The sequence below is a fragment of the Typopeltis vanoorti genome, chromosome 14 (assembly GCF_054136105.1).
Source record: "Typopeltis vanoorti isolate ZY-2024b chromosome 14, IOZ_Tvanoo_1.0, whole genome shotgun sequence".
Lineage (NCBI taxonomy): Eukaryota > Metazoa > Arthropoda > Arachnida > Uropygi > Thelyphonidae > Typopeltis > Typopeltis vanoorti.
In genome coordinates, this window is record NC_143562.1 from 16443341 (window position 1) to 16456788 (window position 13448).

The 13448-nt window shown below is 36.6% G+C and overlaps 1 protein-coding gene across 5 annotated transcripts in view; it reads left to right on the top strand.

Moving 5' to 3' along the window:
• The window catches only part of kel (kelch protein), a 181102-nt gene that overhangs the window by 97957 nt on the left and 69697 nt on the right, over positions 1 to 13448 (top strand). For all 5 annotated transcript variants that reach the window (XM_090403590.1, XM_090403594.1, XM_090403592.1 and 2 more), the window contains one exon: positions 12779 to 13045. In XM_090403590.1, coding sequence (XP_090259716.1) covers positions 12779 to 13045 — 267 coding nt within the window. The remainder of the gene's footprint in view (positions 1 to 12778; positions 13046 to 13448) is intronic.

The window sequence follows — 13448 nt, forward strand, 5'->3', positions numbered from 1 at the left end:
CTTTATCATCTCTAATTCCTTTTACAGCACTCTTTCCTCCATTTCTGAGCTTCTTCAACAACCTCCAGAGTATCTTGCCACCTTCTTGATATTTATTTTCTATGTTCTTAGCAAAGTCTTCTCATGACTTTTGTTTAGCTAGTTTCACACAGTGTTTAGCTTTCTTACATTTATCTCTGTATTATCTAACAGCACAATCTGACTTATTTGCGAAGAACTCCCAACATGCTTTCTTCCTTTCCTTCACTGCCTCTTCAACCTCCTGTGTCCACCATGGAGCTCCGATTTCTCTATCCCTACAGACAACATCACCACATGCCTCTCTGGCTGAATCAATCAGTGTTTTCTTCAGGGCTTGCCACTGAATTTCCAATTTATTTGTTATTGGTTACTATTCTTAAACTCTTTCATTTTTTCTTCAATCATGTTTGTGTATTTTAGTCTACAGTTCACATCTGAAAGCTGCTCAACCTTTATACGCTTTAAAACTCTCTTACATGCTCAAGACCAAATGGTGATTGCTTCCAATTTCAAATCCTCTGTACACTCTAGTGTCCTACACTAGGGAGAAAACATCACTATCAAGAATAGCATAGTTAATGTGACTTTTCTTATTCCTTGCCTCTTCTCTCCATGTGAATTTGTGCACATTTTTATGTTGGAACATTGTGTTTGTAATAACCAGTCCATGTCCTGAGCAGAAATCCAACAGGTATTTGCAATTATTAGTAGCTTTTCTCTTTTCTCCAAATTTTCCCAATATATTTTTGTATGTCTGACAATCATTTACTACTTTGCTATTTGATACCCAACAAGGACCAACTTTTCCTTTTTCATTGTGTCAGTTGCTTTTTCTAAAGACTCAAAAAATTCCTCCACTTCTACCTTAGTAGAACCTTCTGTAGGACCATAGGCACAAATAAGTCCCATTTTCCAGTTTCCCATTCTCATATTTTACCTCATCACTCTACTTGAGACTGCTTGCCATTCAAGAAGATTAGTATCATATTTAGTGTTGAATACTATGGCTACTCCTACTTTTCTTTGATTGGCATTGCCTGCATATAAAATTTTGTATTTATTGCTCAGAAAGATCTCACCAGTTTTTGTCTTTTTTGTTTCAGTCACCCTTATTATGTTGATCTAGTACTTATCCAATTCCTCAGCTCCATTTCTTTGCCATTCAGGCTTCTTATGTTGATAGTACCGATCTTGAACTCTGGTGATGTTGAGTTGGGGTGAGTTTTAGGATTTTCAGGATTTGTTCCAGTAGCTGACTTTTCGCTGTTTGCCCTGGCTCCCTGGCGAAAACAACGGGGGACTTGTTTAACCGGGCATGCCCCAGCCGGCGTGAAATTCTGTCATGTTGTACCATCATTTGAAATTTTTGTTTAAGCCAATAAGAATACAATTTGGCCAGCTAAATCCCAAATTGCCAGTCCATCTCGTGGTGCACCCTGTTAGGTATCTACCTGGATACCGAACAGGGTGCACCACGAGAAGGTGCGGATTGGGCATTAGGTCAGAAGCCCTGGTTGGTTCTCTGCATTTCTTTAAAGGCTATGTTGAGGTCTCCTCTCAGTTATATAGCTTTGACCCTCAAGCATCCCTAATAGAAAATTTTCAAGAGGAATTCAAAGGAGTATATATTTAAATAATTATAATACCGGATAAGAACTCATATAATATATTTTATTAACGTAGAAATTTCAGCTATGCATCATAGGCATCTTTAGTACCAGTTATACTGACTCATTATTGATTCAATTACCTTTGTGTTCTTGCACTGAAGATGCCTATGGTACTTAGGCAAAACGTCTGTACTAATAAAATATATTACGTGAGTTTTTATCCTGTATTTTATTATTTAAATATGCCTACTCATGGTATTTTATTATTGAAACCAGGAATATATATCAACCAATAATGCTCCATATTTGAGAATTTTTGGTTATTCAACTAAAGAAATTCTCGTGAATTCTCTGAATTTTGAAGAGAAAGCTTTAATTCTCCCACAAAAACCAACTATTTGGCTTCGCTATGTTGATGATGTGTTTGCTATTTGGCCACATGGCTCTGATGCACTCCTCTCCTTCCTAACACACTTAAACAACCAATACCCCAGAATCAAATTCACCCTGGAAGAAGAAAAAAACAACTGTCTTCCTTTCTTAGACACACTGGTCACCTGCCAGCCTGATGTAACCTTGGTTTTCTCAGTCTATAGAAAAACCCACCCATACAGGCAGATACATTCACCAACAATCCTCCCCCCCTCGCAACAAGGATTACTCTAAATCCATCAGCATACCCTATATCCGAGGCACCTTGGAAAAAATTACAAAAATCCTAAAAACATGTCTTAACTTCTTGTTACAGACCATATAAAAAATTTGCATCCCTTATCCGTTCTACTAAAGCCCAACCTACCCCCACCCCCATAGACCTACCTGGTGTATACCAGGTCCCTTGCAGCTGTAAGTTGTCCTACTTTGGCCAAACAGGCAGGACAGCAAATATCAGAATTTCAGACCACAAGGACTACATCCGGTTTCACCAATACAGCCATTCTGGTCTTGCTGACCATGCGCTGGATACCTGCCATAGAATATGGTGGAAAAAAGCCACGATAATACACTGTAGTAAATACAAAAACAAATTTGGCTGCATGAGACTGCCTCAAATTTGGGAAACCTTCATCAGAAGACCTTCAGCCCAATCGCCCAAGAATACCAACATTGCCCACTAGCGGGTACCATCAGGACTTTAGAAGAAATAATAGCTTCCTGCTTCTTCCTCACTTACTGTTTGTTGTGCCTGTGTGCACGTGTCTTGTTCTTAAGTTCTTAAAAATGGCAACGTGACGTTGCCGAAATATTGAAGTATATTAAAATTTATTTTAATGTATATCCTAGTTGACGTTGTAATTTCCTTAAATTATTTAGTAAAAAATCAACCAAAGGAACTTCTTTATTAAGTATTCCAGGAAAGATTTATGCATGCATACTTGAAGAGATGGCAAGAAAAATTGTGGAAGAGAAACTTGGAGAAGAATAAGCTGAGTTCAGGATCAGATTTTTACTTTATGACAGATAGTTGAGAAATCATGAGAATATAACAAGATTTGTATTTAAGTTTTGTAGAGCTGAAAAAGACATATGACAAGGTGCCCAGAGAAAAGCTTTTCAAAACATTACAGTTATATGGGGTAAATGGAACATTATACAGAGTAATACATAGTCTATGTTTAAGTTGTAAGTCAGCAGTTAGAAATGAAGGAAATACTGGAAGATGATTTAATGTAAAATCAAGTGTAAGACAAGAATGTATATTATCACAACTTGTTCATTATTTATATAAATCACATTATGAAAAATAGTGGCATTAAACTTGATATAACAATCTGAGATAACTTAACTCTTTGTTTTATTCTGACAATTTTGTACTCCTAAACAGTTTCATTTCAAGTCGCCACTATTTCTAAATAAATTAAATAATGCCTGTAACAAATTTAGCATGAAAATTAGCAATAAAAAGACCAAAACTCTCAAAATAGATAGGAACATAGGAAACTTCGGCACATTCTCGATGAAAAACCTGTAGAACAAGTAAAATATTTCAGCTATTTAGGTACAGTTTTTAATGAAGATGGCAAATTAAATATGGAAATAGACAACAGCATAAGCAAAGCTGGTATGATTGGAAAGCCAGTTGAATACGGGATGAGTGAAATTAGCCAAAATGTTCAACTAGCGGTGTACAAGACAGTGTTGAAACCAGTTTTACGTTATGGAATTGGGTTTGAAATAAAGCATGATCAAAGACTAGAGGATGCAGATATGAGAGTGCTTAGAAAAATTAGAGGTATTAAAAAATTAGCAAAATCATATTATAAAATTGAAGACATTAGGAAGGAACTTGACATTGTTGGCATTCAAGAATGTGCAAGCAGGACCAATCTTGAGGTATCATGGTCCCTTAAACAGAACTGAAGAAGAAAAGTTAGCAAAACAGGTGTTTAATGCTAAGATGGCAGGTCACCCAGAGGAAGACCATCATTAGGGAATGAAAAACAAGATGTGTGTGAAGGCACTATACTAAGTAATGAAGATGAATCATGTCAACTGAGAATAAAGACCTAAATGGTGCCATCTAGTGGACTAAATTGGGCATTCTTGACTGTTAGTTGAAGTGCTGATGACGAGAGCTTCCCAAATATGGGACAGTTTCATGCAACCAAATTTGTTGAGGTAAGGATAGTTTTGTAAACCAAAAGCAGATTCAAGGAAAAATCTTTCATATTTAAATATATTTGTTGTGATGGAGTAAAGTGTTTTTTTCCCAGTGTATTCTATAGTGAGTGTCTAAAGCATGGTCAGCAAGTCCTGAGTGATTGTAGTAACGGAAATGAATATCGTCCTTATGTTCAGCAATTTGACATTGGCTGTCCTCCTGCCCATTTACCTGCCAGATGTTTATCAGGTCTCTTGTTGTTAGTTGTCAACTATCCTACTATGGCCAAGTGTACAACCTTTGTACAAATGTACAAAAATACAACCGTTTTTGAAAGGTTGTAATTTTTAAAGATTTTTGTTAGTTTTTCAGATGTGCCTTAGATATATGAAATAGTAGTGATAACTTTGGTGTAGTCTTTGTTCTGGAGAGGTGTGTGGGTTTGGAGTTTTAATATTTTGTGGATATGGTCAAATTCACTAGAGAGGGTATTGTTATCTGAACTAATTAATGTTGCCTTGTTATATAGTTTTAATAATTCTAGACTGTTGGGAGTGGGGATGGTGTGACTCTTTGTGAATGTGTCTGCTGGTGTATATGGGTTATCTGTAAAAAGAAAATGCTAGGAATGATGTAAACTTAATCATATAGTGCTGTCATAGTAGCCTGAACACCTCATGAGGTTACATATCAGGAAATTGATGATGACTTTATCATGAGGAATAATAACCTTCTTATCCCTGTTTGTGAATCTGTGTTTCTTAACATCTCAGCAATCCTTTGGAGTTTTTTGCCTGTGTCCTCTGAACTTTAACTCCTGCTCTACCAGCCTCATAAATTTCATGCAATACAATTCTATTAATATAATACACAGTTTACATTCCCTTCAGCCTGTGGCAATGCATTATTTGCCACAATAAATTTGCAACTATTATCTTTTGCCCACACTATCATTCTATTCAAAAATCATTCTGCAGGATCTCTGTTATCTTTATCAATTATTCCTTTTCCCACATTAGCATCATTGGCAAACTCTAGTCATGCTAATCCTCTCACATCATTTCCAGTATCACTAATATACAAATTGAACATCAGTGATCCAAATATAGAGCTCTTGCACATGATCATTACTTGCTTTCTCTTTGATACTACTCTCCGATGTCTTATTTATCAGCTGTTCTCTTATCCCTGTTACCAGCTTCATGTTTATCCCAGTTTCCTCCAGCTTAATGTTTTGTGTGGTATTGTTAGATGCTTTTGCAAAGTCTAGAAATATCATAGTATGACTATTTCCCTTATCCAACTCAACTGTTGCTTTATTGTAGAAAGCGAGTAAATTAATAAGGCAAGTCTATTGTATAGAGAGAGTGATATTTCTTTGACCCTCTATGACTATGTAATAGTCTTGTCTTTTTTGAAATCTGTCCTTACCAACTTTTGTCTTAACCACAACTCCTGAGATACTAGTCAGTCTGTAATTTGCCACCTCTGTCTTAGAACTTCTTTCCACTTCTATGGAACTCTCTGCTGATGTTGATATTTAAATAGGAGAAAATTGGAACTGGAGAGAGAGTGTGTGTGTGTGTGTGTGTGTGTGTGTGTGTGTGTGTGTGTGTGTGTGTGTGTGTGTGTGTGTGTGTGTGTGTGTGTGTGTGTGTGTGTCAGAATTAATGTCAAACATGTAGCAGTGGAAATACAGGAATATGAAATGGACATAAATAAAGAAATAGCATGCTTAAATGTTATCCTTCACAAGACAAAGCATGAAATTGAAAAGCTGCAGAAGTGGCAAGAGATTAGCAGGGCTGAGAAGAGAAAGAAGCAGGTGATCCAAAGTATTAATAGAGACCGAGCAAACAAACAAGAAAAACAAGTTAAGTCAATGATCAGGGGACTACTTAATGAAAGTGTAACCAAATTGTTTCCCTAGTGCAAAAATTCATGATATTAGTCACATCATCTGGATGTGATTAATATCATGAAATAATAACATAAAAGATAAGGCGAAAGAACTAATTTTGATTGGCACAAATGAATCTGAGAAGCAAGAAGTATTCTATGAGGGAGGAATTTGTTAGATCAAGCAAAACTGAAGAGTGAGAAGGTGAAGATTGTATGTCTCCTGCCACACTATGATAGAGGCAAACTAAGGAGGAGGGCATTGGTAGCAAATGAATCAACATGTAAGTTGTGCCGAAGGAACGATGTAGAATTTGTGGATTTGTTGTCTGTGTTTGATGGAAAAAAGGTTTTGTATAATGCTGATAGATTGCATCTAAATGGTTCTGGTGTTAGCTGTCTAGAGAGAGAGAGCTTTGTTTACTGAGCACACTAAGGCATAAATTCAAGGAAAATTAAGCAATTAGGGTAGAAGCAGGTGAGTGAGTGTGAGAATGACCAAGTGCAGAATCTAGTCTCTCAGGCAAAAATATTGAATAGAGCAGTCAATTCAAGAAGTAAAGGTGATTGGAGTCCTAAAGGGATGCTTCAGTTTCTATATCCTAATGCCAGAAGTATCAAGAACAAGAGGAAGGAGTTTTTGGCATTGGTTAGTACAGCCTTGCCAAAAGTTATGGGTATTTATGAGACTTTGTTAACAGCAGTTGATGTAGTTATAGGGATAGAATGTGAAGGGTTTAGTATTTTCAGGGAAGATAGGATGGGAAGAGAGATATACTGATAATAGCAAATGAACTGTAGCCAAAAAAAAAAAAAATAGGAGATAGGTGGAAGGTGACTGTTCATTTGAAGTAGTCTGGTGTGAGATCAAAGCCAGTAAGATAAAATATACAGTTGGTTGTTGCTATAGGCCAGGGAGTTCCACAGATGATCTGGAAGAGATACATTGGCAAATTAGTACAATGAGTGCAGGTCGAGTGATTATTATGGGGCCTTCAACTATGGAGATATAGACTAGAAGGAAGAAAGATCACATGGTAGGAAGGAAATGGAATTTATACACCTACCGAGAGATAATTACTTCAGGCAGCATGTGATTGGAGGGGACTAGGGTTGGGAGAATATTGGACCTGGTCATAGGATCAGAAGAGCTATCCATAATCAAGGTGGCTACATTGCCTCCATATGGTTTTGACTTGGGATTGGGAGATTGGAAAACACAAGGAATATTCTCAAGAAGGGATATATGTGGAACTAAAAGGTATGTAATTATGACAAACCTTAGGAGGAAGCTTGTCATAATTAATCCTTTCTTTTAAGCTTACACGGTGATCTGAATGCATTTTTGAAAATTATGGAGACAACTACTGTGTTTGAATAAAAACTTTAGTTTAATATAACTAAAATCTACATTTGACGTTTCGACCTTTATGTCATCTTCTGGAGCATACAACTATACACAGAAAACAAGCTACACTACAATCAAACTGGTTTGTTAAAGATACTGACCAACCGCTACAACAATTGTTGGCCTGACCTCTGGTGGAAAAAAAAAAATTATACATCAATGCTAGAGTCCTATTATTAGTGTTAACTGTTGGTTGTAGAAATACATTGGGTGCAACAACAAGTATCTATCTATACACATATATTAACATCATGATTATACTTGTACATTCCAGCCAGTTGGTATGGAATGGTTTCTAATACTAGCTGAAGATTGGCTAGAGTCCTGACTTATGCTGGATCTTATATATTAGGTAGGCTGAATGTGTGCCATCCAGATCCTTGGAATTTTCATGCCATCTTTGTTGTTGATATTTGGGCGGCTTATCAGGATTTTGCAGGCTTAAATTTCCTTTCATACCAGATTTTTGTGTGGTGTAAAGAGCAGGTGCTTTTCCAGTTGATTTGGTGTAAGGTGTTGAGTGCGTGGTCTGAGAGGCCACCCAAGTATCAACAACAAAGATGGCGTGAAAATTCCAAGGATCTGGATGGCACACATTCAGCCTACCTAATATATAAGATCTAGCATAAGTCAAGACGCTAGCCAATCTTCAGCTAGTATTAGAAACCATTCTATACCAACTGGCTGGAATGTGCAAGTATAATCATGATGTTAATATATGTATATAGATAGATACTTGTTGTTGCGCCCAATGTATTTCTACAACCAACAGATAACACTAATAATAGGACTCTAGCGTTGATGTGTAATTTTTTTTTTTTTTTTTCATCAGAGGTCAGGCCAACAATTGTTGTAGCGGTTGGTCAGTATCTTTAACAAACCAGTTTGATTGTAGTGTAGCTTGTTTTCTGTGTATAGTTGTATGCTCCAGAAGATGACCTTGACATAAAGGTCGAAATGTCGAATGTAGATTTTAGTTATATTAAACTAAAGATTTTATTCAAACATGGTAGTCTCCATAATTTTCAAAAATGTCATAATTAAGGTGTGGCAATATTAAAGGGAGAAGCAATATTGAATTGTATACCTAAGATAAGGAGGATTAATCAGGTAGGAGTTAGATGGATGAGTAATATCATTAAGCATGAGCTGCAGAAGAAGAAAATGCTGTAGAAGGTATATAAGGAGAAAGGTGGCTCATGAACAGTACAAGGCTCAGGCAAGAAAGGTGACTAGCATGGCAAGGAAGGCAACATCTGATTATGAGAAGAATCTAGCCAAGCAGGCCAAAGGAAATTCCAAACAGTTGTTCTTTTGTTATATGTTGAGTAAGAGGAAGAATGACTATGAAATATTAACCTTCATGAGTGCTGATGAGGTAACAGAAGCAGATAAAATAGTTGAGTTACTGAGTGACCACTTTACAAGGGTATACGTCCAAGTGAGGTTACTGCCTGTAACATATGTGACAAACTGATGTGGGAACAGAGGTGGATGAATTGGAGGTTCATAGGATACTGGAGAATCTCAATATAAATACAGCTGTGGGATTAGATGGGATATCAGCTTGGGTTTTGCAAGAATGTGCAGAGGAACTGGCAATGCCTCTGACTAGGCTGTTTAAGTCTCAGCTTTGGTAGAGGTTCCAAGGGAGTGGCAAGAGGGCAAAATAATTCCCTTGCATAAAGGAGGTTATAAGACTGCAGTAGCAAATTATAGGCTAATCATTATCTCAGAGATATAGTTGGTAAAAATACTGGAAAAATTGGTTAAAAGAGAATTCAAAAATGGGCGTAAATAATGATACAGTATGAGGGTCAATGTGGCTTTGTGAATTATCAGTCATGTCTTAGTAATTTACTAACTTTTTTTTATAATAGAGCAACAGATAAAAGGCCATTGCATAAGTTGGATAAGGGAAATGGTTACATGATGATTCTGCTGGATTTGCAAAGGCATTTGATAGAATACTACATGGAATTCTGTTACGCAAATTAGAACAAATGGGGATGGATATGACACTGTTAAGTGGATAAGAGTGTGGCTGCTGGACGGATATCAAAAAGTGATATATAGAGGGGTAGAATCAAGGCAAAAATAGGTGACTAGTGGTGTGCAGCAAAGTTCGGTGCTGGGACCACTACTGTTTAATTTGTGCATAAATGATATAGGAAATAACCTGAAAGGGAATATTTAGTTGTTTGTTAATGATGCGAAAATAGGTAGGGTAATAGTTAATCAAGATGCTAAAAGAAACTGCAGGTTCAACCACAGTCTCCCAACTTTTATTTTTCATCTGGCAAAAACTCGAGATTTTCGAGTTTTTCCTGTATGATAGGCCATTGCATTGCCTTACTGTCCTGGAGGAATGGAGATACCTTGGTATTTTCTTTTAGAAAATGGTTTGTCATCTTTAAGAAAAGCTCCTCTCAAACCCCAGCAAAGGCATTTCCTCCTTTCAAATTATTTGTTCTCTAGGTACTATTATAAGTTGATACTCGGCCATACCTGTGTCTCAGTACTGTCCTGTATGAATAGGGCTATTCGCTCTGCCATTCGTTCATGGCTTAGGCTTCCTTTAGATACTCCTTTTACCTATTTTTATGCCATGGTGAAGGACTGCAGACTTGGTATCCCTTCCCTCCACTGGCTTATCCCACGCCACCGTTATAATAGAATTAAGAAATTAGAAATATCCACTTCTCGAATTTGCAGAGATGCATTTCATTGTCCTATTATCCAGGAAGACCTTTGGCATACTATAGGGTGGACCAAGTATCAAGGTCAACTGATAGAGACTGCATCAGCAGAGCATAAGAAATGGGCTACTCAACTATATAGCTCTGTTGATGGTACATCACTTTATGGATTTAATCTAGTGCCTCCCCAAGTATCACTGGGTACGGGAAGTACTAGACTCCTATGTGGTTATGAATTTATTGACTTAATCAGGGCTAGGATCCCCTGTGTTTCTTGGGGATGAGGAAGCAGTGGAAAAGATTCAGAGGTGAACGACCAAGATGGTGAGTGGTCTGTGGAATGTTCTCTATGAGGATAGATTAAGGGTATGTGGTTTGCAGAAGTTGGTTGATAGTAGAAAAAGAGGGGATATGATAGAATCATTTAAGTTACTTAAAGAGTTTTATAGGATTGAATGAGCACGTGTGTTACAGGAAAGTACAAGAGAAAGGGCAATATCCCTAACCAGGCTGTTTAATTCATTATTATTTACAGGCACCTCCATGGAGTCAGAAGACTCATCATAGGAGACCCAAACAATTCACACAATCTATCACACCTCCTTGAACCCATTAACAGACAGCGCACTCCCAACTGATTCTAGCAAACCATTCCACTCATTCACAACTCTCCAAGCATAAGCTCTAGTCCTCACACCCCTACTAACCACACCTTCATTCAAATTCCAAAGATGACCTCTTGTTCAGGAGGGGTGTGAGGACTAGAACTTATGCTTGGAGAGTTGTGAATGAGTGGAATGGTTTGCTAGAGTCAGTTGTGAGTGCATTGTCTGTTAATGGGTTCAAGGAGGTGTAATAGATTGTGTGAATTGTTTGGGTCTCCTGTGATGAGTCTTCAGACTCCATGGAGGTGCCTGTAAATAATAATGAATTAAACAGCCTTGCACTTTCCTGTAACACACATGCTCATTCAAATCCATGATATTCACAATGATATTACTTAATATCCTTAACACATCTAGTTCATCCACCTGTATTCTCATATTGATCCCTGTAGTCCATCCCATTCATTGTATTATTTCCACCTGGACATTGCACACTTTCATAACAATCACTCAGTAATTCAACTATTTCTAATTCTTCTGTCACATCAGCATTATTCTTTCATAATCAGTCTTACTTTTATGTGCTTTGTAGCAGAAGAACTGTGTGGAACTGTTGGGTCAATTTTATTTCAGTGTCTGATTTTGCCTTCCTCACCATACTGGTCACCCTTCTTGCTTGTCCTTTGTACTGCTCAATTAATGTGTTGATCACCCCTCTGCTTATATATATCCTCCACAACATTGTTTGCAGCTTTTGCTTAACAATGCTACTCATCTATTTAACTCCTGCCTGATTTATCTTCCTGATCCTGTTATGCAATGTGATACTGTTTGCCACGGGATTGCTCCAGCCTTAATGTCATAATCACCAGCTTTGTAATTCCACATACACCCCTTCTTATTAAAAACTGCACATGCTTAGTCACTTTCCAGAATTGAGCAATCATTCTTGCTGCTCAGCAGAAAAATGGTTATGTTTATAGACTGATTTTTTTCAATATACTCAAACCCAGGTCCCTGCTATCACATGCTGTTTTGGATAATTGTTTCTCATTTGCTAAATTCTATTTTCTTTCCTCTACATGCTCTTTTTCAATCCATGGCCCATAGCTGAAAGTCCCATAATGATTACTCACCATGTACTGCTCATTAAGCTAATTTGATATAGACCACAACCCCTTATCTATATCAGCAACCAACCATGTATTCTGTCCTGCCTCTTATCTCAAGACCATATGCACTGATTCCCTCACCCTCTTCTTCCTACTGAGCTTCTGCTCTCTCTGCCATTAATTCTCCCCTGCCATCCTTTTCTCTTTATGCTTCCCCAAAATACAACATCCTTTGCATTCTCTCTCTCTCTCTGTGTAATATCTTCTCCTGTCATTAAAATTTCTCTAATGCCTATAACTTTTGACCAAGTTAAATTGTAGGCATTAGTGAAACATTAAAATAACACTCAGTATGCTAATTTTACTGTATTTGCCCACTTGAAAAACATTTTTGTTACTTTTTTATTTTAAATAAATAACCTTAAATGAACATATCAGTAATTATATTTAACTAACAAAAATTAAATTAGGATTATATAGCATTTGTTAATCATTTTGCAATTGCAACATACATTTCTCTCAGAGAGAATTGCATGTTTGTTATTTTTTTTTAATACTCCTATCCAACTGCTACAATTCTGTTTTGTTTTAGACAGAGTCAGCTACTATCAATTTCCATGTATTTAAAAAATGGAAATGTTTTCTGCTTATCTTAAAGAGAACTATACTTTTTTTATCATTCTTACATAATTGAAATGACTAAATTTTTATTTTAGTAATCTTTCAGAAAATAATTTAAATATGATATTAAATTTTAAAAAATTTCATGAATGTTTTTCTTTTTTTATTAATGAATGGTAAATGGATTTTTCTGCATTTTAGGTATTTGAAGCAGTTATGGCTTGGGTAAATCATGACTTGGAAAACAGACAGGAATACTTAGCACAACTCATGGAACATGTCCGGTTACCTTTGTTATCGCAAGAATATTTAGTACAGCGAGTGGAGGAAGAACCTCTTTTGAAATCTAATCACCTTTGTAAAGATTTTCTAATAGAGGCAATGAAGTACCACTTATTAAAAGGTGAACAAAAGCTGATGTATAAAACTCCACGAACAAAACCCAGAACTCCAGTAGGAAGACCAAAGGTTAGAATAAAGAAGAAACTTGGTTTTGTTTCATTTTGAACTTAGTGTTCTAATTTAATGGCTAACTAGATGAGATCATACCATTTACAGCATGTAGCAAGTGTGTGTGTAGTCAGAAATAATGTAGGAATATGTATGTACATGGCAGTGATATAAGATAGGTTAAGTAGTTTGAAAGTTGTACAATAAAAAGTGCAGTGCAATGACAGAAATCTTAAACTTTGACTAACTGTGCTTTCATAATACAAAAACGAGTTGGAGGGACTGGAAAACTATTTAATATTAGAAAATCCTAACAAAAGAGATTAAACATAGGGGGGGTATGAAAGAACAGAAAAGGCTGAAAAATAGGCGATATGTGATTAGGGGTGTGTGCTAGATGAGCAAATGAAAGCTTGTTGGA